The following is a 23732-nucleotide window of genomic DNA, read 5'->3' as shown; positions in this document are numbered from 1 at the left end:
CATCAGCAGATGAATGGATAAGAAAGCTGTGGTATACATACACAATGGAGTATTACTCAGCCATTGAAAAGAATACATTTGAATCAGTTCTAATGAGGTGGATGAAACTGGAGCCAATTATACAGAGTGAAGTAAGCCAGAAAGAAAAACACCAATACAGTATACTAACACATATATATGGAATTTAGAAAGATGGTAACAATAACCCTGTATGCGAGACAGCAAAAGAGACACAGATGTATAGAATAGTCTTTTGGACTCTGTGGGAGAGGGCGAGGGTGGGATGATTTGGGAGAATGGCATTGAAACATGTATAATATCGTATAAGAAACAAATCGCCAGTCTAGGTTTGATGCAGGATACAGGATGCTTGGGGCTGGTGCACTGGGATGACCCAGAGGGATGGTATGGGGAGGGAGGTGGGAGGGGGGTTGAGGATTGGGAACACGTGTACACCCATGGCAGATTCATGTTGATGTATGGCAAAACCAATACAGTACTGTAAAGTAAAATAAAGTAAAATTTAAAAAATAATAATTTTTTAAAAAGGTTAAAAAAGAAAGATCATTCTACGTACTGACTGTGTTTGATGTTTGTACAGTTTGCTTTGTCCACTGATCCTATGAGTAAGTATAAGTGGCATCTAAAGTTATGGAAAAGAAGAAAGACGTCAAAATCATCACAGTAAGAGCACTGCATGGCTAAAAAGAGCCTTGGTAGTCTTCTCAGCCAAACCAGTTATTTGAAAAATAAAGAAACGGAGGGCCAGGGACATGGTGAATTTGCCAAAATGGAAAAAGAGGGTTGTCTTGGAAATACAAATATAAGCTAGTCCCCTCACCTCTCTGAGCCTCAAGGTTCATTTAAGTAAATGGGAGACAAGAATACCTACTTCTCCTTGTTTTGAAGTTGTTTTGAAGGTCAACTAAGGCCATAAATGTGAATGCTTTCTATCAAATATTTTATAAAAATACACTGCCTCATTAAAATGCCTGCCCCAAAGCCACAGACCATTAGACCATTTTCTTAACTCCGTCAAAGCTTGCACACTCTAAAGCAGTTCTCTTCAAAGTACCATCTTGAAAGCAGTGCTGTTTGTTCAAAATACTTAGAACTCCTCTGTCTGGATTTCAAAATGCAGGGCTGATGTTACATTATTTGAAATACCCTCAATGGTGGCAAATCCCTGTTCACCAAGGGGCTGACCTGAGAGCGTTGGACGCTTTTGAATTCACTGAGAATACAGTAAATGGGTGGACAGAAAAACAGACATATTTTCATGTGCAGCTCATTAACGGGTTCTGAAACACTTCCTTCAAAACCAATTTCCTAACTGCAAACAGCAGTGTTACTACAGTAAATTGCACAGTCTCAAAGAATGAGCTCATTGAAACAACATCCAATTTCATATATAAATTCTTTTATATATGAAAAGAGAAAAAGGGAGAAAAACTAGAATAAGAAAACAATGTTACCATTATTGTGGGGGAAGGTGCAGAGCAAAGTCAGGGAATCCTTTTGATATCTTTCGACAAAGGGTAATGCTGTTGGTTTTTTCTTTTTTTTTTTCACTAAAATTTATGAATCAGGTTCTGAAGGATTGGGTTGTTGCTTATGTTTGTGCTTGTATTAAGTCAGATGATTCCGCTTCATTTTAGCATATCTCAATTCCAAGGGGTCAATGCAGACGAAGCCAAGAAACAACATCAGACCCTAGAAGTGCCAGCTGTGACTCTTCAAACATTTCTGTAAGGTACAAGAGCCTAAACCAGCCATCAGTTCAAGTCATGATCTCTTAAAACCACTTCTAACATGCTCAGAATTTTCATCTTCAAATGACCACAAAACCTTGCCACTTTGCCGATATCAGAAGTGAAATAACATGCATCTACTCGGAACTGCCCCATGATTATTTTCAGTGCCTACTCCTCTGCAAAAACAAGAGTCTAATTAAAATAGGTATATTATTTCAGTGAGCCCTAGAGATATAAAATATGGAAATCTGATATTCCATGTCAAGATAAAGGCAATTTCACTACCAATAAAATGAAAAACACCTGAGTGGACTGAAGAAGCATAAAGGTGCTTGTCTATTAAACAGGTCAGGGTGAGTGAACATTCAAAACTGACAGCCCTTTTGGTGCCGAGAAGGCATTGGCCGGGGTAAAGACGGGACATTAGGCAGTAAGAAAGGTAACGTCTGGGTCATCACCCATTCTCTGAATCACTCTACTTCAGTTCTAAGAATCTATATTGTGATTATCCTAATGTCTCAGTCCTACATTCTCAATCCAAGTAAAACCAGCAGTTCTTCCTGCCGCTGGCAGAAGCCCAGTGACATGGAGACATATTCTTTCACATGTAGTGTGTGTTTCCCCTTTGGATCGTATCCCTGGCTCTATTGATCTTTTTGACTCCAAGAAGAGGGCCCCTGCCTGGAGTCCATTTGGCAGAGATGGCTAGAGCAAGAGCAGGTGACCCTGCAAGGTCCAGGACCTCTTAAGCAAGGTGTCGTGTGTATGACACCTTTGGTGACACTCTGCTGTTGACACAGGAAAGGTTTGGCAAAGATGAGCATTTCAGAGCCACTGGGGACAACCAGACTCCCTACCAGTCAGTGAAGCATTGCTTAGATTATGCCAAAAGGCTATTTGAATCAGACACTGAAGCAAATCTCAGATGGCATAGGAAGTGTCTGGTGGCTATGATTTATTCCAGCTGAAGGAGGCCAAACTGCAGTAAATGCAATCAACACACCCTCATGAGGCTCTCTGCTTCCAGAGAAGGCAGAGATACTTGGTAACTCTGGCCCTACCTTCCCTCATCATTGCCCAGCGGCACCTCTGCAAGAAGCTCAAGTTCACCCAGGAGACCCCTGACCCCAAAAGCATGTTGCCTAGGGAAGTGGGGAAGAGCACCACATACACACCTGCCCCTACTGTTGACCCAGCCTGGCTAACTCGGTCCACCTCACCACATAAGGGATAACACAGAAGCGAGAGGCCAAGAGTCTACAGTAAAATGCTTTATATTCATAGTTTTTCCTTCTTGAAACTTCTCATCTATTTATGTAAGTTATGGACTCAATTATGGAATTAACCAGTGTGAAAGCGTTACAACCATTCTGGCATTATCCTCCCATCAGGAGAAAATTAGTATTTCATCCTCACTTCAGGCCTCACCCCAGTAATGCTCATCATTAGTGCAGAGGAGAGTCTGAAGAAATCAAAGAAGAGGTTTCTAAGCAGAATTTCGTGTCCTAGATCCCTTAATTGAGCACTAAATTCCTTTCTCGTCAATGAGAAGAGATTTTCAAAGTCTGAAGCCCATTGCTACATCTACTGGGCTGGTCAAAAATTTGTTTGAGTTTTTCCATACACCTTATATGTGCTGTGCTAAGTTGCTTCAGTCATGTCTGACTCTTTGTGACCCTATAGACTGTATCCCACTGGGCTCCTCTGTCCATGGGATTCTGCAGGCAAAAATACTGGAGTGGGTCGCTAGGCCTTCCTCCAGGGGATCTTCCCAACCCAGGGATTGAACCCATGTCTTTTATATCTCTTGCGTTGACAGGCAGGTTCTTTACCACTCATGCCACCTAAGAGGCTTATGGAAAAACCCAAACAAGCTTTTTGGCCAACCCAATGCATCTCTACTTACCCATCTCTGTTTTTTCTGCTGTGTAGAGTCAACAGACAGCTCTATTTTTTCATTGGCTTTTATGTGGTAGAAACCAGGAAATATTTTTCTTCAAAGTCCTGAGACTTTTTAAAAAAGTACTTTCAGCCATGAAGTTAATATACTTCAGTGAGCTCACATCATGCTAGTTTCACTATGATGCTTTTCTCCTTTTTTAAAAAAAAGCTTTCTTTTCTAACAAAAGAAAGTGAATCTGTTTGGTCCTTCAGAAGTATGTGTGTGTCCCAGTGTTGTGGTTTAGAGCATGAGGAAGTTACTGAATTTATCTGCCAAAAAGACCAATCTTCAGTTAAAGAATCTCTTTCTCCAAAGGCCTATTGTTTCTATTTTCCTGTCCAACTTCTAGAACCTCTAAGGGGATCACAAACTGTTTAATTTTTGCCCAAGGGCTTATTATTTATATGACCAGTAATTAAAGGAAAGAAAGATTTTTTTCAGTGATACCAAGATTTCACATCAAGAAGTGGTCCTTTTCTTCCCAATAAACATAAAAGCTTACTTTCTTCTATAGAATATATATTAGAGAATTTAGAGTGTTTCTTATGGTATTTAAAATTAAACTTTCCTTTTTTTAATTGAAGTACAGTTGCTATACAATATTATGTAAGTTACAAGTATTATCATATAGTGATTCACGATTTTTCAAGTTTATGCTCCATTTATAATTATTGTAAAATATTGGCTACATTTACCATGTTGTACAACATATCCTTATAACTTATTTTATACCTTATAGTTTGTACTTCTTGTACCTATGAAGCTTTTTTCCCCCAAAATATGGGGATTTTATGGTTGCCAACTATGAAAGTGAGTTTGAGTATTATTTGATTATCTGTGCTGGAGTGCTGTACTAAAAATATCCTCTCTCTTCTGTTTACATCTACTTCACGTTTTCTAGTATTTTTGTTCTCATTAACGCAAGCATGCATATGTACAATGTGCTGCTCTTTTGGCACTTGCAATAGGAAAGTCTTGAGGCACTTGAATTTTTGTCTCATCTTGTACGACTGTCTAATTAAGGGGCATGTTCCCACAATGAACAAAAAACACATGGTTTCACGAAGCGGCAGAGGCACACCCAACATGGAAGCTGGACTCCCAGCCCTCCATCTCTCACAAGGTCTTGTCATACCATCTGGCATCATTAGGTCGCTGTCAATGTTTATTTCCAGTAATTGGGCAATACATAAAACGTGTTTGAAACAACCAAAGACTCTGGGTGCCAAATAAGTCTCCAACTTGGGTCACTGTTAAGAAAATCCATTTAGACTAAAGGACACCCTTGAACAATGGAAAAAGTGTACCCATTCAATGACCTTATGGTGCAAAAATAGATTTGAGGGGTGTTTTATGAAATTTGGCTTCTCCAGCATTCTTGCCTGGAGAATCCCCATGAACAGAGGAGCCTAGCAGGCTACAGTCCATGGGGTCGCAAAGAGTCAGACACAACTGAGTAAGCACACATTAGAGATGAAAACTTGCTGGAAATGTTGAAATAACTATCACCACTAGAAATGTAATTCTAATTTGATCTATACATTGAGCAAAATATCAGAAATATTTTCAAATATTTATGGAGTACCAGTGCTTACTGTAGGCAGCACAGATACCTATCTTTGCCAAAATTATGACTTGTCAACTATTTCAAACGATTTAATTTTTTATTGGAGTACAATTGATTTTCAATATTGTGTTAGTTTCTGCTGTACAGAAAAGGGAGTCACCCATACATATACATACATCCACTCTCTTCCAGACTCCATTCCCATATAGGTTCATTATAGAACACTGAATAAAGCTCCCTGTGCAATACAGTAGGTTATCATTAGTTATCTTTTATTTCTTGTAGTATAGTTCAAACTTGATTTACATTCAAGAAATCAATTCCTCTTGGCCATCCTGTGCTTAGTTGCTCAGTCATATCCGACTCTTCACAACCCCACCAACTGCAGCCTGCCAGGCACCTCTGTCCATGGGGATTCTCCAGGCAAGAATACTGGAGTGGGTTGCCATGCCCTTCTTCCGGGAATCTTCCCAACCCAGGGATCAAGTCCAGGTCTCCCACATTGCAGGCAGATTCTTTACTGTCTGAGCCACCAGGGAAGCCCAAGAATACTGGAATGGGTAGCCTATCCCTTCCCCCGGGGATCTTCCCAACCCAAGAACTGAACAGGGTTTCATGCATTGCAGGTGGATTCTTTACCAGCTGAGCTACTGGGGAAGCCCTGATCACCCTATATGTTCTATTAATTTCTGTTCTCTTAATACTTTAAGGTGAATTTAATGATTCCTGTACCCAGCCTGATTCACATAGAAATCAACGGTCTATATAATCTTAAGAATAAATTATTTTTTAGGACTCTGAAAGAAGAAACATCACAATAGAAAGGTATTTTCCCCTTTATCTTGATACTTTCCATCAAGGTAAAAACATTTTAGATACTTCTAATCACATTATCCCTATTCTTTCCACTTTATGATATTAAGACAAGTCCAAAAAATCTGTATTATTCATCTATTATCACTAGGTCTATTCGTTAACCACTGAGTTTTCTCCATTAATCCTCTCTCACTTCATCTCTTGTGGTACATATATAAAATGAAGTATTACTCAGCCATTAAAAAGAATGCATTTGAATCAGTTCTAATGAGGTAGATGAAACTGGAGCCTATTATACAGAGTGAAGTGCAGTACATTAATGCATATATATGGAACTCAGAAAGATGGTAACAATAACCCTGTATGTGAGACAGCAAAAGAGACACAGATGGATAGAACAGGCTTTTGGACTCTGTGGGAGAGGAAGAGGGTGGGATGATTTGGGCGAATGGCATTGAAACATGTATAAGAAACAAATCGCCAGTCCAGGTTCGATGCAGGATATAGGATGCTTGGGGCTGGTGCACTGGGATGACCCAGAGGGATGGTATGGGAAGGGAGGTGGGAGAGGGGTTCAGGATGGGGAACACGTGTACACTCGTGGTGGATTCATACAATACAATATTATATTATACAATATTATAAATACAATATTATAAAGTAATTAACCTCCAATTAAAATAAATAAATTTATATTTTTAAAAACTTTTTATTAAAAATAAACAAGTAAATAAAAAATAAAACAGCATTGGATTCCCTGACTGATATTCAAGAATACCTGATTCTTGACATCAATCAAAGATGGAACTGGTTAAAACAAAGATGTAGCTACTCATCTTTACCTCAAAGTCCTCCCCTGCAAGGGTCAATTAATCAATCAGACAGCACATTTATCTGATTTCTGAAGCCAGTAAGTTCAGAATAGTCCAGCTTATCACCATGTTTTTCTTCACAACAGCCCATAATCAAATCCTGATGCTGGATTCTTCACAAAAGCCTCTGCATTCAACTCTTCATTTTCAAGTTGACTTCTTAGATTAGACCCTGATCATTTCACAACTGGACCAAGGCCAACTTCTCCTCCCTGGCTTCCTCATATCTACCATGTCCATATCCACTTCCATCTCATTCAAACGTTGTAACTTTTGAAATATTCTAGATATTCATTAAATGTACTAAACATAGGGCTTTTAAATTCATCTTAAAATTATATTATCTATCTATAAGTAAATAAAATGTTCACATTTTCATTCTTTTTCTTATAAGGAATTTTCAAATATGCTAAGATAATTCAAAGAATAAAAACAGTAATCACTTGTATTTCTATGTTTGAGTCAAATAGCTGTTACAATTTTGCTATATTTGTGTATAAAAGGCATTTGAAAGTAAATTACAGACATTACGGCATTCCTCACTCTAGAATAAGGACACCGCCCTACATACCTCTAATACCATTATCATAGCTAAGAAAAGAATAGTTCCAAAATACCATCTAATATCCAGTCCATATTTAAACATCTTCAATTGTTCTTTAAATGTCTTTCAGAGCTGGGTGTTGATTTTTTTTAAAACCAAGATATGATTAAGGTTTATACATTAGATGTGCTGTTATCTCTCTAGTCTCTTTCTGGGGAAGTCAGTGTGTGTGTGTGTGTGTGGTTTTAATGATATGAATGTTTTAAAGAAACCAAGCAACAATTTATCAGTCTTTCTGATGTGATAGCTTTGGCTTGTTTCTTCACCTTCAGTATTCCCTATGAAGGTGGGAGGGTGGGTGTGTTTAATGATATGAATGTTTCAAAGGGTGTGAGTGTGTTTAACAATATGAATGTGTGTGTGTTTAATGATATGAATGTTTCAAAGAAACCAAGCAACAATTTATCAATCTTTCTGATGTGATGGTTTCGGCTTGTTTTTTCACCTTCAGTATTCCCTATAAGCTGGAGGTTAGGTTTAAAGGCTCAATTGGATTCTGCTATATATTTCTGGCAAGAATCCTTTTAAGGTGTTGCTGTACATTTCATACTGTAGCCCATTAGGAGGCACATAATGTCACTTGTCCTGCTTTTAATGATTCTGAATTTGATCACTTGATCAAAGGGGCATCATGCTAGTTTTAATTTGACACCAAGTTATTTATTTTGCCTTACACCTAAGGTTTAAAAGACTTCATATCTGTGCCAACATCTGCCAGGAACTCTACTCTAGTTTACTCCTCTGGCCTCTTCTGATGCTTCTTCCTTACCTGTTTCTTACAGTGTTCTCTCTCCTCTATTTAATTTCTCCCCTCTTCTCTGTGAGCTTAGTTTCCTAACCAATCATCCATTTTCCTCCACCATCCAAGCAGGCCCCGAAATTCTATTCTGTGAAAGTCCCATGCATTCGAATACACTGATCACAGTTCATGTTGTCTCTTCAACCTCAAGTTTACTGCTTCATTTTTAGAATGTGCTACAGAAACAAGAGTATTTTTACCAAATTTTGCATATGACCTCTAATGGCAATATATAAACATAGGTGCTTACTGATTATGACATTAAGTTCTCAATAGGTGTAACCTACAGTGAACAAGAATCTTGCTACTGAGCAAAACACCAGTATTTATTTAAAATAAATAATAAATAAAATTTTAAGTATGCGTTAGAGTTTTCTGCCATTCATTTAAAATCTACTTATACCTCCCTCTATAGCTGTATTTGTAAAACAACCATAGCAAGAAAGCACAAATATTTCCAAACACCTGTGTAGGATACATCTTATATACTAGTGACTATTTTGTCAGTAATTTTTTAATGCCCGGATCATCCTAATTGCACAAACTGGACAATCATAGGCATTCAACATATCTCACCAATAGGAAAAAAAAATGTGTTCTGAGAATATTTTGAAGCTGTGTATTACTGACTACACATGCAAAATGAATTAAGCATTGAGATCCCTGTTGGGATCATTTAGATCAGAAGTCAGAGAAATATCCAGATAAGGCAAAAATGTATTCCAATGAGTCTGAATTATTTGGATAATTCCACCAACTATTCAATTCATGTGAATTGTATAATCCACCTTAGGCCTAAAAGTAAATAATTTGTTTATATTCTTTCCAGTGAGCAAGTGTCTGCCTACAATTACAAGAATAATAAAGTCTGTTGACATCTCATTTTCTTGCTTTTTACCATCTGTGTTCCAATTTGGAAACTAAGGAGAAAGATACTGGGCACAGAATTTTATTTTTATTTTATTTTTATTTTTTTTATTTTTTAAATTTTTTTTTTTTTTACTTTACAATACTGTATTGGTTTTGCCATACATTGACATGAATCCACCATGGGTGTACATGAGTTCTCAACCTTGAAAGCCCCTCCCATCACCCTCCCCATATCATCTCTCTGGGTCATCCCAGTGCACCAGCCCCAAGCATCCTGTATCCTGTATCGAACCTAGACTAGCAATTCGTTTCTTACGTGATAGTATACATGTTTCAATGCCATTCTCCCAAATCATCCCACCCTCTCCCTCTCCCACAGAGTCAGAATTTTATCTTTGTTAATTTGATTAATATGTGTCTTGGGGTGTTTCGCCTTGGGTTTATCCTATTTGGGACTCTCTGGGTTTCTTGGACTTGGGTGATTATTTCCTTCCCCATTTTAGGGAAGTTTTCAACTATTATCTCCTCAAGGATTTTCTCATGGTCTTTCTTTTTGTCTTCTTCTTCTGGGACTCCTATAATTCGAATGTTGGAGCGTTTCATATTGTCCTGGAGGTCTCTGAGATTGTCCTCATTTCTTTTAATTCGTTTTTCTTTTTTCCTCTCTGATTCATTTATTTCTACCATTCTGTCTTCTATTTCACTAATCCTATCTTCTGCCTCCGTTATTCTATTATTTGTTGCCTCCAGAGTGTTTCTGATCTCATTTATTGCATTATTCATTGTATATTGACTCTTTTTTATTTCTTCTAGGTCCTTATTGAACCTTTCTTGCATCTTCTCAATCCTTGTCTCTAGGGTATTTATCTGTGATTCCATTTTGACTTCAAGATTTTGGATCATTTTCACTATCAATATTCGGAATTCTTTCTCAGGTAGATTCCCTATCTCTTCCTCTTTTGTCTGGTTTGGTGGGCATTTCTCCTGCTCCTTTACCTGTTGGGTATTCCTCTGTCTCTTCATCTTGGTTATATTGCTGCGTTTGGAATGGCCTTTTTATATTCTGGTAATTTGTGGAGTTCTCTTGAACCAAGGCAGGTAATGGAGGGAAGGAATAGGCCTCTTCCCAGGCCTCATCTGGGCTTTCCACAACATTCAGCCTCAGAGGAATACATGGGAATCCCACAGCTGTCATCAGAGTCAGAATTTTAAAAGGACCTGCTTTTTCCTGTGATCGACCTAAGCTGAAATGACTAAACAATGCAAGTGACACCAAATTCATCCTCCTCCTCCAAGGCTTTTCTGGGGCAAATTGTGCAGTGCATGAGGCTTACTTCAGCCCCACTGCCCCTGTAAAAACTTGCCTTTAACACAATAATCCAGTCTTTACTTCTAAGCTAAACATAACTTGATGATATTTCTTCTGCAAAAGGCATGTTTAAACCTGGTCTTCAACTGAGGAAGAAAAAGCCCCCCTTTCAGTAGGCATTTCAGGCTCTACAGGCAGACCAAGGTTGAGTGGGAGATTAAACCTTCCCTGCCTTACTGAAGTTACATGACAAAAGCAATCATCTGCTCTATTTTTACGTTTGACTTTCTCAATAGGTAAGCATTTTCTAAGCTAGTATTTTTATAGTTCTGTAACATTTGCAGAGCATGTCACTTTGCCTAGTCTAATCTTGACCAAGCTCCATACTCTTGTCTCCACTTTACAAATAAGGAAGCTGGTTCCTTGCCACCAAGTGCTGAGCCCATGGCTCTAAGCAATGTTTTATAACTCTACATGGCTCTTCTTTCCATTCTGGTCTACAAACCAATATTGCTTCTTCCTCTAGGAGAAACGGATTTCCCTAGTGGCTCAGTGGTAGAGAAACTCTGCCAGTGCAGGACACACAGGTTCAATCCCTGGGTCAGGAAGGTCCCTTGGAGAAGAAAATGACAGCCTACCTCAATATTCTTGCTTGAGAAATCCCATGGACAGAGGAGCTTAGTAGGCTTCAGTCCACGGGGTCGCAAAAGAGTCGGACACAATAGCAACCAAACAACTAGAAGAAAGGAGATGATCTAACCACAGACTTGCCCAGCACCTGAAAGTGTTCTCCAGGTTCAAATCAAGAACGATTGATTCTACTATCAACATATATCACACACACAGACACACATAATTTTTTGAATATTCAGGTAACAGTAGATAAACAGATCTCACCTATTCTTCTCACAAGGGATTAAAACCATAATCAAGTGACAGGAGAAGAACCACAGAACAAAGCTATGTCATTATCACATAATTCCAAAGCAGGAAGCACCAAGTAACTGTGGTAGAGGAACCAGTAACTTTCTGTTGCTTTTACTATGCACATTCAATGATGAGTTTTAAAGAAAATTCAACTTCTCTCTCACTTAATGATATACAGACCTACAGTTACACATAAATACAATATTTAAAATACACTTCAAACAACTTATACACTGCTATTCTAGTTATATAGTTTTATAAGAAAATAAAAGATGACAAATTATTATTGTCTGATGGATCCAAAACTTGACTATATCCACTAACCAGCAAACTATTGCAAAAAGGCACGAAAATTTTCAAACATCTCTGTAGTATATATCTCATGTACCATATCTCATGCTCAACACATGCTTTAAATATAGATCACTGTAACTGAAAAACTACCAACAGGCAATCATGGACATCTTGCAGCATTTCTGGAAGTTCAATACATACTATTATCTTATGGATACTTCCAAACATCTTACAATGCTTACAGTATCTTATATATCAGAGGCTGGCAACTCTTTCTGTACAGGTCTTTGCAGAGCATACTTTAGACATTTCAGATCATATGACCTCACTGAAAGTATATAATCCTTCTGTCAGTAGGATTATATGTCTATGAAAGCAGACATAGACAGTATGTAAATGATGGATCTGGCCGTATCCAATAAATCTTTGTTTATAGTAACAGGCCCACAGGTTGCCAATTCCTTCTACAAAAACCTCATTTCATCAAGGCTGTCTTTCCTATTAAAAGAGACTATCTAGAACACATCACTAAAATGGGCTGGGCAGTGCTGCTCACCTGTGACCCAATGGTTTCCTGGAAGCACCGGCCCAGCTGGGTCTTAGCAGCCACCGGATACACGTGAGGAATGACTTGCTGGTATGAGGAATGGACCGTCTGGGTCTTCTGGACAGGAAGGCCTTGGTAAGGGACTTGGGACTGGCCCGGTTGAGCTTCTTTAACCTTCTGACCTGTTGGGCCATCAACTCTTGAAACCTGATGTATCTGGACCGAGGCCTCAGGAGGGTGCTTCACATGGATATTGACTATGTTAGGAGGAAATTTCACTAAAACAGATCGGGAGGAAAACTTATCAGCTGTAAATAATTAACATGCATGTCACGATGAAAGTAAATTTTCATGCTCATCAGCATGAAACTAAATTTTATACATATAAATATACTTAAGTGACATATATATTATGCTGTTGTTTTGTTGTTTAAGTCATGCCAAATTCTTTTGTGATCCCGTGGACTATAGCCCACCAGGTCCTCTGTCCATGGGATTTCCCAGGCAAGAATACTGGAGTGGGTAGCCATTCCCTTCTCCAGGGGATCTTCCCATCCCAGGAATCAAACCCATGTCTCCTGCATTGCAGGCAGATTCTTTTTACTGCTAAGCCACCAGGAAAGCCCACATATATATTATACATAGGATAAATAAAAGATTCATAGTATGGATCTAGTTTTGCTGCACAGCCATTAAAACTCTTGAGAGTAAAAGGGGACACTCAAAAATTAAATCTGAATTTATATACTTTAAAGAATAAAACTACTTTTACAAAGCAAAAGTTAAACCTCTCAGAATAATGGATTCATGAACCATTTTTTTCAGAAGAGCCAAAAAACTATGAAATTTGTGCTACTTGTGGTCATACATTTTATCAAACAAAAGTAATTAAGACTCAAAAATTAGATTATTTTCTAATTTCTCACAAAGTTTCCATCAGAGAGACTGTAGGATTTATAACACAATTTCACAAAACATAGTTCTCTTACCCTTAAACCTGGTGTGTACATACTTTTGTGCTTCTTTTCACACACACAAAATATTTAAGTGTGACATTTTATATCAATATTTTCTTTCTCTGCAGGTTTCACACAGAATTTTATCTTCTGATGCTAAGATTCAGGTTTTAAAGAATAAGAGCCAGTAACACTTCTCTGACCCCTTTTTTAAAAATTGTGCATGTGTGAGAGGTGCCAGGTTGAAAAGAATGAATTAGTCATAGAATTTGAGCTCCAAGTGACCTAGTTTATCTTCCTCTACAGATGAATAAACTGAAGCCCAGGAAGGTTACAGATTGTCTAGAACTAAAACCAAGCGCTGTTTGACTACAAAATAGACTTGGTATTTGACAGCAGGTACCGTGTGATCTACTAGATGATTAATGATCATAAGAGTCAGAACACCATCTTGTTCCTCTTCCCCTTTCCCAGGTCCTGCCAGAAGAGCACCGTGTACATTTATTAGCTCTTGGTCCTGTGTCACCAGAGAAAGATGGGCTCCGTTTTCTCATTTCCTAGGTACCATTCTCTCTGGCCGAGAAAGCACTGTCGCCATATAACTGGGCCCATATTCTGTTCCAGTGCCAACCCCGCAGGCACTTGGCTTCTGTATATATAGGTTTGGCTTGTTAACAGAATTCTGACGAATAGGCAAAATCAAAACAGTCAGCCTACCTTTTACTCCTTGCTGGCTGGTCATGGTCAGAGGCAAAGTATGTGTCGAGTGGACGACATGTGTTCCCAATGCCTTGCCTGACTGCTGGGAATGCTGATACACTTTAGGCAGGCTGGCCCCGTGGACTGGGATCTGACAGAGCTTCCCTGTGAAATTTGGAGGGCACTGGCATTTGTCCCTCGAACTGCACTGGCCTCCATTCATACATGGAAGATGGCAAATTACTGTAACGGGAAAGAGAAAATGTGAAGAGTTGGTTAGTTTCTCAAAATCTAAGTAACAATCAACCAATGTAACACCACCAAAGCACAGCCATCATATTACCAATGACTTTAGAAATGGAAAACAGAGGAGAACCTACACTGGGACAAAAATATTTCCTTTTTTTTTTTTTAACTATCTTTTTCTTTCCACCTTAAGTAAGTCATTTAGCTCTCCAACTGCTTGTGGTTGTTCATCCACAATGCTGGAAAGAATTCATGGGGAAAAAAAATACATATATGTAAATATACATAGTTACTCAGGATATCTCTTACATTCTGTACTTACTTTGTTTTCCTATTACTAGTTTATTTACTGTCTTTCTAGATTATAAACTCCTTGGGGAAAGGAATGCTTGGTTTAATGAACTTTATATCCTCAGCAACTAAAATAATGTCCAGTGCATAGTGGACATTAAATATTTCTTCCAAGAATAAACAAATGAGAGTGCTAAAAATAATATCTGTTGAGAATTTTCTCTACATAAGGAACTAAGTGCTACCCAGAATAAGGGAGTAGAATAGTTTGAATCCTGCTTTACAGGAATTTGATATCCCACTAGGATAACAAGACCACAGTGAAATCTAGAAGTAGCAGAGTGATTAATAGTTGGGAATTTATTTAGAATACCAAAAGGTAAAAGAATGTGTTTGGGTGAAGAATTTTATGAAGAGTTTTAAATTCTGGCTAAATTCAGCTTATGGCCAACCTCTTTACAACTAATGAATTCTTCCCATCAGCCTTTAAACTGATTTTATTTCCAGCAGCTTAAAAAATAAGTCTCTCAACTCCATTCTCTTTCAGCTTCTACTCTGCTTCAATCCTCTCCTCCATGACCAAACTTTCCAAAAGAATTATCTGCTCACTACTAGCTAGCCAGCACCAGGCTGTATTCCCTTCTTTGTGTGTGTTCCCTTTTCCCATACTCTCCTACACTGAGACTCCTCTTACTCAGGTCACTAATGGTCTCCGCATTGCTAAATCCATTGGTTGGATTTCAAGTCTTCCCTTAGCTTCTGTGACATCCCACCCACCTAGTTTGCTCTTTCCTCTTTGTCCACTCTCTCTTGCTATTCTTTGCAGACTCCATTCTTTCCTTATCCTTTAAACACAGATGTGCTTAAAGATTTGATCTTAAAATCTTCTGCTCCACTAACCCTACACATTCTAATTTTATCCTATCATATGATGATGTCACTCAAAACCACACTTCTGAGCCAAAGCTTTCTGCTGCACTCCACACTGTCTACATCCTGTAGACCTTCTATAGACATCTCAGACTTACAATGTCCCACTTGGAACAGGATCATCTTCCCCCTAACATCTCCCATTCACTGAGGCATGCTTAACAGAAATCTGAGGGTCCTCTCAAACCACTCAAATATCCAGTTCTCCAGGTCCTGCCTTCTAAACATTCATCAAATATGCCCACATCTTTCTCATCATAGAGATCCTGTTTTCTCTGAAACCTCATTTCCTACAATTCAGCTACTTTGAATTTGATTCCTGAGTGGACAGGGCTCTCTCACCCCTCCTCATGTTTTACCTACCCTGCATCCTTGGCCTGGAACACTCTTTCCATTTGCTTCCCAACACCCTCCCCGCTTGACCACCTAACTCCTACTCACCTTTTAGACTCTGCTTAAACCTCACTTCCTGGAAGCATTTCCAGTTGCCCCTCATCTAGGTCTGGGCCTCTCCTCTGTGCCTCCATGGGCTCTCATTCACTGTTCATCATGCCCCTTGGCTTACTGCATTATAATCCTCTGACTTCGTTTCTGTATGTCCCATTCAACTAGAGCTCTGTGAGGTCAGGGACTTCAATGCTTTACCCCTAACATGTAGCTCAGCTTTTAGAAAAAATGCTGCAGCTCAAAAAAATTTACTAGATGAAAGAATGAACAGATTTATGGCTACTATTTTGTCAAATACCATTCTAGGTACTACAGAAGAAAGTAAAAGCTAACTGGAGCTGTTAGGTAATACATGATAACTAAAAATATGCATCAACAAGTAACATTGGAAAATATAAAATGCAAATTCTATGGAACTTCAGAGAAAAGTCATTTCTGGGAAGTCAAAATAGACTTTTCAGAAGAGCTCACTTGAAATAAGTCTTTGAAGCTGGGGATTCAGAAAAACAGAAAGGACTGCCTCCCAGGAGGATGGTATGTGAAAAGGCCAGAGGTAGGCAAATTTGGAAGATAATGAGAAAGCCTGTGTTGTTGAAACCCCAGATTCACTGGGTAGAGGGGTCAGGTGATAAACTAGGAGATATAGACTTAACTCAGAGAATGGCTAAAGGTCTGATAAAGAGTTTGGCTTTTATTATGTAATTAATAAATCATTTTGGAGACTTCAAGGAGAGAATTTTCCAGGAAGATTACTCTTGTGATGGCATGTGGCATTAGCTGGAAATGACGAGCTACTTGCAGAGTGACCAAGTAGAGAAGTCAGATAAGAGAATATTAAAATAACTGAAAGACAACTTGAAAAACCCATGGATTAGGATCATGGCAGAAAGAACTGATAGAAACATGAAGTAATATAATATTATGATAGACAGGCAATCAGTAAAACGTGAAGATGGGACACAGGAAGTAAACAGAAGGCGAAGGAAGAGTTAAGACACTGAAGGAGAAAGAAAAGAACTGGAAAAAAATGACCAAGGTGACTGCCAAGAACTATGTCCAGGGTCTGACTATGGGGCAGATAAAGTCAAAACTGCTCATGCAAGATAGGGTCTGGAATATGCTTCCTCAAGTGTCTAATCTACACTGAGGTGCTGAGTAAGAAGAAGAGTCAAAGCTGACTCTGAGGTTGAGTCAAAGACTTCATAATTCCCAGTTCAATTCTAAATTGAACTTCTACTAAACAACAGCTTGTTGCTGGATGAGTTTAATGTGCATGCCTAGCCAAGATTTTCAGTCAGTTCAGTTCAGTTCAGTCGCTCAGTTGTATCCAACTCTTCATGACCTCATGGACTGCAGCACGCCAGGCTTCCCTGTCCTTCCCTGTCCACTGGAGCCTACTCAAACTCATGTCCATCACATTGGTGATGTCATCCAACCATCTCGTCCTCTACTGCCCCCTTCTCCTCCCGCCTTCAATCTTTCCCAGCATCAAGGTCTTTTCCAATTAGCCAGTTCTTTGCATCAGGTGGCCAAAGTATTGGAATTTCAGCTCCAGCATCAGTTCTCCCAATGAATATTCAGGACTGATTTCCTTTAGAATTGGATGGTTTGATCTCCTTGCAGTCCAAGGGACTCTCAAGGGTCTTCTCCAACACCACAGTTCAAAAGTATCAATTTTTGGCACTCAGCTTTCTTTATAGTCCAACTCTCTCATCCATACACGATTACTGGAAAAACCATAGCTTTGAATAGACGGACCTTTGTTGGTAAAGTAATGTCTCTGCTTTTTAATATGCTGTCTACGTTAGTCATAGCTTTTCTTCCAAGAAGCAAGCATCTCAAATAATTTATCACTGGAATAGAAGCACACTTTATTTTGTATGGTCGATCCCTGGGTCAGGAAGATCCCCTGGAGGAGAGCATGGCAACCCACTCTAATATTCTCACCTGGAGAATCCCATGGACAAAGAAGCCTGGCAGACAGTTCATGGGGTCACAAACAGTGGGACATGACCGAAGTGACTTAGCACAATATGCATGAATTTCAGTTAATACAGTTTAATTAAATAATACCAATCTCCCAAAAACATGGTCTGGACTTCATTTGCCACAATATTAACTAGGTAACTTCACTGCTCTCTCCTTGGTCCACAAATCACTACATAAATAACAGATGTGTATCACGGCCAATGACCAATCATATCACCCCCTTCAGAGTCTGTTGGCAACTGATCCCGGCGTATCTGTTATTCAGTTCATATATCCGCCCCCCTCTCTTGAACCTCCCTCATACACAGACAGCAAAGCAGGTAGTTGAGTTGCCTCATCACTTCACAAGGACAAACTCACAGGACATTTTACAGAAGTGTATATTCAAAATGGCCAAAAAAATAGGCACAGCAAAGAAACAGAAAATGGTAACACTGGAAATGAAACTGGAAAGTGGTTGTGATGTAGGATAAAGATGGTCCCAAGGAAATGACATTAAAGGAACTCAGATATTCCACAACTTCAAAAGCACAAAGGTGAGTTGTTGAAACCTGATTCAAACTTAGAAAGATTCACTAAGGCAAAGAAAAGATGCTCACTCCACATCCTACAGTATATGAGAAGAAAGTGAAAATATTCAGGAGACTCTTAAGTTCTACTCAAAGAAATAAAACACTTTAATTCTCAGTGTTTCTAACACTTTAAATCATAGGGCACTTCATAAATACTGCCTCTACTATTTTTCCCCTTTCCCTATACATACATCACCTACAGTAAAAGAATCTTAATGTTTTTACAAAAAAAAAAATTTAAGGCGATGGAACCAGTAATTTCCCCATTGATTATTAAGATTGTTTTGCACAGTTACAGCTTCCATGGTCATTTTTATGGTGCTGGTGCAAAGAGGTCTACCTATCACCTTTACTAAAATACCATCTTTATTTTTTTTTAACAAAGCTGATATTTATTTCTAGTATCAATAGCAGATTTTGAAATCTAAAATTAATTTAATTAGCTTTGTTTAAATCTGTTTTTAAACCTTGCAGATAGCTTCTACACAAACATTTCAAAAACAGTACCAGTCTAAGTGGATACAGCAATAATCCCAAAATAGAACTCCAGTAACCCTGTGTCTCTCTGGTTATAAAGGAAACCACTTCTGCTGACTTATTTCAACCAGTAACTGGCCACTATTTATAACCATTTATGAATGAGAAATAAAATACGTATTCTCCCGTTTCAGCATTTTCACAAAAATCTAAATTACAATCTAAAATTCTTTGCCTCAATTCACTCACTGTGCACTGAGTCCTTTGTAGCAGGTTGATCTTTTTAAAGCTAAATAGTCTTTTATGTCAAAGAAAACAAATTCAAAATCACCCTACAAAAGTTAAGGATTTGACTATGAATAGTTTCTTTCTGTTTCAAAAGTTCATGCCACTCTCAAAACACTGCCTGGTGATATATAGTCTGGGGTGCCACTGTTCTATAAAACGTTCTCAACACATGAAGAGGAAAAAGAGTAAGTTATCTTTAAGGCTGCCTTGAGAAGCCTGTGGTATGCTAGTTGTAAGTCTAGCTATGGCACATATATTTTAGAACACATAACTGGAAGGTGTAATATAGAATGCTGGCTGAGAAATTTCATAACCTTGCGAGCTCGGCATCTTGTTGGCCATCACCATAATTCACTTCATTGCTTCATACAGTCACCTGGGACCTACCACAAATAACAAGAGGTATGTGTGCCTTTAGCCTGTTATTCCAAAGAGTGTGATTTCATGACAACCACTCCAAGCATCTCATGGTACGACTATAAAAGGTCGCAATGAGCAAAAGGATCCAGGCTGGAAGAAACACTTGGAGGATTTAAATATGCCCAGTGTTTCGGTACATTCCACCATTCACGGTGGTCTATAAAACAACAAGCAGGCCTCAACAAATGAGGCTGAGAGGATAATATTCACAGTCTAGGCCACAAATTGGAATTCAGTTTAAATGAATAGGTATTTGATCTGTATACAAATATGGGCAAACTGAATTTTCTACACATTGGGGCTATAAAAAGCTAGACTCTCATTCTTCCCTGTTATCTTAGCTGACTATAAAAATATTTCAGCTGCTTGTCCCCAAAAGGCGCTCTAAGAATGTACTTGACTTTCCTAAGGCAACTCCCAGCAACACCCTGGCCCCTCTACCCACCCCCTTGCTTTGTGTGCCAGCAGACTGTCTCAAGTTATTGTGGTTAAAGCAGAGCAGAGCAAACAAACTCCCATCTGAAGGAAAACCAACATCTGTCCTTTTGTAGAAGAGACACACACATGATTTTGATTTGAAGAGCTACCTCCACTTTCCCACTTGTCTCTCATTAGGAGAATAATGTTCCCTTAAAGGCGTTCAACGTTTTGGTTGCTGTCCCTTGCAAGGTAAAAAGAAAAGTAATAATATTTTTAGCAAGTTCAAGTTATCACTTTATCTCTCCCCTAAATATACCTACCTTGCTCTCTTTTAAAGGATACCCACAGATTCTATTCAGCCAGAAAGTAAGTTAATAATGTAGCCGTTTAAAGCTTTCAGATAACAAATATGTCAGATAATAAACACTGCAGCAAACCATTGCTCATTTTTTAAAATTTATTTTTAATTGGAGGATAATTGTTTTACAATGTTGTATTGGTTTCTGCCATACAACAATGTGAATCAGTCCCCTCCTCTTAAACCTCCCACCCTTCTAGGTTGTCACAGAGCACCAGGTTAAGCTCCCTTTCCACTATCTGTCTATTTAACATATGGTAATGTATATGTTTCTGTGCCACTCTCTTAGGAAGCAACAGTTAGAACTAGACATGGAACAACAGACTGGTTCCAAATAGGAAAAGGAGTACGTCAAGCTGTGTATTGTCACCCTGCTTATTTAACTTATATGCAGAGTACATCATGAGAAATGCTGGACTGGAAGAAACACAAGGTGGAATCAAACTTGCCAGGAGAAATATCAATAACCTCAGATATGCAGATGACACCACCCTTATGGCAGAAAATGAAGAGGAACTAAAAAGCCTCTTGATGAAAGTGAAAGAGGAGAGTGAAAAAGTTGGCTTAAAGCTCAACATTCAGAAAACCAAGATCATGGCATCTGGTCCCATCACTTCATGGGAATTAGATGGGGAAACAGTGGAAACAGTGTCAGACTTTATTTTGGGGGGCTCCAAAATCACTGCAATGGTGACTGCAAGCATGAAATTAAAAAACGTTTACTCCCTGGAAGGAAAGTTATGACCAACCTAGATAGCATATTGAAAAGCAGAGATATTACTTTGTCAACAAAGGTCCATCTAGTCAAGGATATGGTTTTTCCAGTAGTCATGTATGGATGTGAGAGTTGGACTGTGAAGAAAGCTGAGCGCTGAAGAATTGATGCCTTTGAACTATGGTGTTGGAGAAGACTCTTGAGAGTCCCTTGGACTGCAGGGAGATCCAACCAGTCCATCCTAAAGGAGATCAGTCCTTGGTGTTCATTGGAAGGACTGATGCTGAAGCTGAAACTCCAATACTTTGGCCACCTCATGCGAAGAGTTGACTCGCTGGAAAAGACCCTGATGCTGGGATTGGGGGCAGGAGGAGAAGGGGACAACAGAGGATGAGATGGCTGGATGGTATCACTGACTCGATGGACATGAGTTTGAGTGAACTCCGGGAGTTGGTGACGGACAGGGAGGCCTGGCGTGCTGCAACTCATGGGGTTGCAAAGAGTTAGACACGACTGAGCGACTGAACTGAAGTGAATGTATATGTTTCTGTGCTACTCTCTCAACTGCTCCACTGTATCCACGGGGCATAGACTGTTCTCTATGTCTGTGTCACTATCCCTGCCCTGCAAATAAAACCATTTTAAGAATCTATTCCTCTTCTTAAAAACCTACATGCTTCCCATTTAATTCAGTATGCATCACCCCACCTCCTACCCCCACTGCATCAAAAAATAAAATAAATAAAACAACTGAAGCTGAAAGCCAGGATGGAGAGGTCACATCTCTCTGGAGCGAGGACAGAGGAGCTGTCCTACACATGAGCCAAGAAAGGAAGTACAGAGATTAGTAGGCATTTACTAAAATCTAAGTTTGAGTTTTTCTTTTGTTTGTTTTTGAATGCAGAGATTTACCATTGCTGTGCTCTAAAATTGCTTAGAGTCTATTCTTGATTATCTGTCTGATAACTTAAACAGAGTCCCAGACAGAACCAGCAAAACATCTGTGATCCAGGTTGTCTGAAACAACCTGTCCAAGGAGGTGACATTGCGCCTAAACCTGAAAGGAGAAGCATATCTAGTGATGTGAACACTGGCAGGAGAGTGTTTGCAGAAGAAATAACAGGAGGTAAGATCTTAAGGTCAGACAAGGTTTAGAAAGGCCCAGAAACTGAAGGAGGCAGATGTGGTGGGAATGTCAAAGGAAAAGAGAAAGTGAGAAAAGCTGGCTGGAGAGACAGAGCAGGGGTAGACTCCTCTTTCTTTCCACAAGGATATTTGCTGTTGTCGCTCGGTTGCGTCTGACTCTTAGTGACCCCATGGCCTGCAGCACACCAGGATTCCCTGTCCTTCACCATCTCCCAGGTTTTGCTCAAACTCATGTTCATTGAGTCAGTGATGCCATCCAACCATCTCAACCTCTGTCATCTCCTTCTCCTCCTGCCTTTAATCTTTCCCAGCATCAGGGTCTTTTCTAATTAGTCAGCACTTCGCATCAGGTGGCCAAACTATTGGAGCTTCAGCTTCAGCATCAGTCCTTCCAATGAATACTCAGGATAGATTTCCTTTACAATTGACTGGTTTGATCTCCTTGCAGGCCAAGGGACTCTCAAGAGTCTTGTCTAACACCACAGTTCAAAAGCATCAATTCTTCAGTGCTCACCTTTCTTTATAGTCAACTCTCACATCCATATGTGACTGGAAAAACCATAGTTTTGATGATACGGACCTTTGTTGGTAAAGTAACGTCTCTGCTTTTTAATATACTGTCTAGGTTTGTCATAGCTTTCTTCCAAGGAACAAACGTCTTTTAATTTCATGGCTGCAGTCACCATCTGCAGCGATTTTGGAGCCCAAGAAAATATAGGGCCGCCTATAAAGCTTTCCCAGTGGTAAAAAGTCCACCTGCAATGCAGGAGCCTCGGGAGACATGGATTCAATCCCTGAGTCAGGAAGATCCCCTGGAGGAAGGCATGGCAACCCATTCTAGTATTCTCACCGGGAGAATCCTCAGAGACAGAGGGGCCTCACAGGCAACAGTCCATAGGGTTGTAAAGAGTCGGACACGACTAAAGCGACTTAACACACATAATAGCAGATACCATTAAAACAGGAAAATTGTAAGTTAAAACTCAGGACCAGGATAGATTAAGACATACAAAAGACAGAACCAGAGGAAGAGAAAGGACAAAGGTAAGTAAGGTTAAATAGAATCACCTATTGTATGTACATGAAATGTGCACTGTAAACTTGGCTTTGAGTTCCTGGACCTCATTTTAAATTTCTGAATAACTATTTAGCCAGACTGAAGTTAAATTCTTAATTTAAGACTCAAACAGATAATGACTCTATATGGTAAGATGACTTAAAAAAAATTCTTTTTAATGATTATCTATGCACATGATGATCACAGTGGGCTGTACGGTTGTCTCGCAAAAGATATGCCCATGTCCTGTGAACACCCAGAATCTGTGAATATTACTTCAGGTGGTAGATGAGTAAAACAAATGTAACTAGAATTTCTGAGAGGAGGCACTTAACCTGACTTATCCAAGTGACCTCTCATTTCAATGACAAGGTCCTTTTAAGAATGAGGTCCAGTGCAATTTGGCCAAAGAGGAAGAAG

At 39.2% G+C, this 23732-nt stretch overlaps 1 protein-coding gene across 9 annotated transcripts in view; it reads right to left on the bottom strand.

The window, feature by feature from the left end:
- LTBP1 (latent transforming growth factor beta binding protein 1) overlaps positions 1-23732 on the bottom strand; it is a 455261-nt gene that overhangs the window by 207679 nt on the left and 223850 nt on the right. For all 9 annotated transcript variants that reach the window (XM_040224607.1, XM_040224608.1, XM_040224611.1 and 6 more), the window contains 2 exons: positions 13975-14199; positions 12311-12579 (listed from right to left, as the gene is read on the bottom strand). In XM_040224607.1, coding sequence (XP_040080541.1) covers positions 12311-12579; positions 13975-14199 — 494 coding nt within the window. The remainder of the gene's footprint in view (positions 1-12310; positions 12580-13974; positions 14200-23732) is intronic.

The sequence above is a fragment of the Oryx dammah genome, unplaced genomic scaffold (genome assembly GCF_014754425.2).
Source record: "Oryx dammah isolate SB20612 unplaced genomic scaffold, SCBI_Odam_1.1 HiC_scaffold_25, whole genome shotgun sequence".
Lineage (NCBI taxonomy): Eukaryota > Metazoa > Chordata > Mammalia > Artiodactyla > Bovidae > Oryx > Oryx dammah.
Note: the sequence above shows the minus strand (reverse complement) of the source record. Positions and strands in the feature narration are given on the sequence as shown.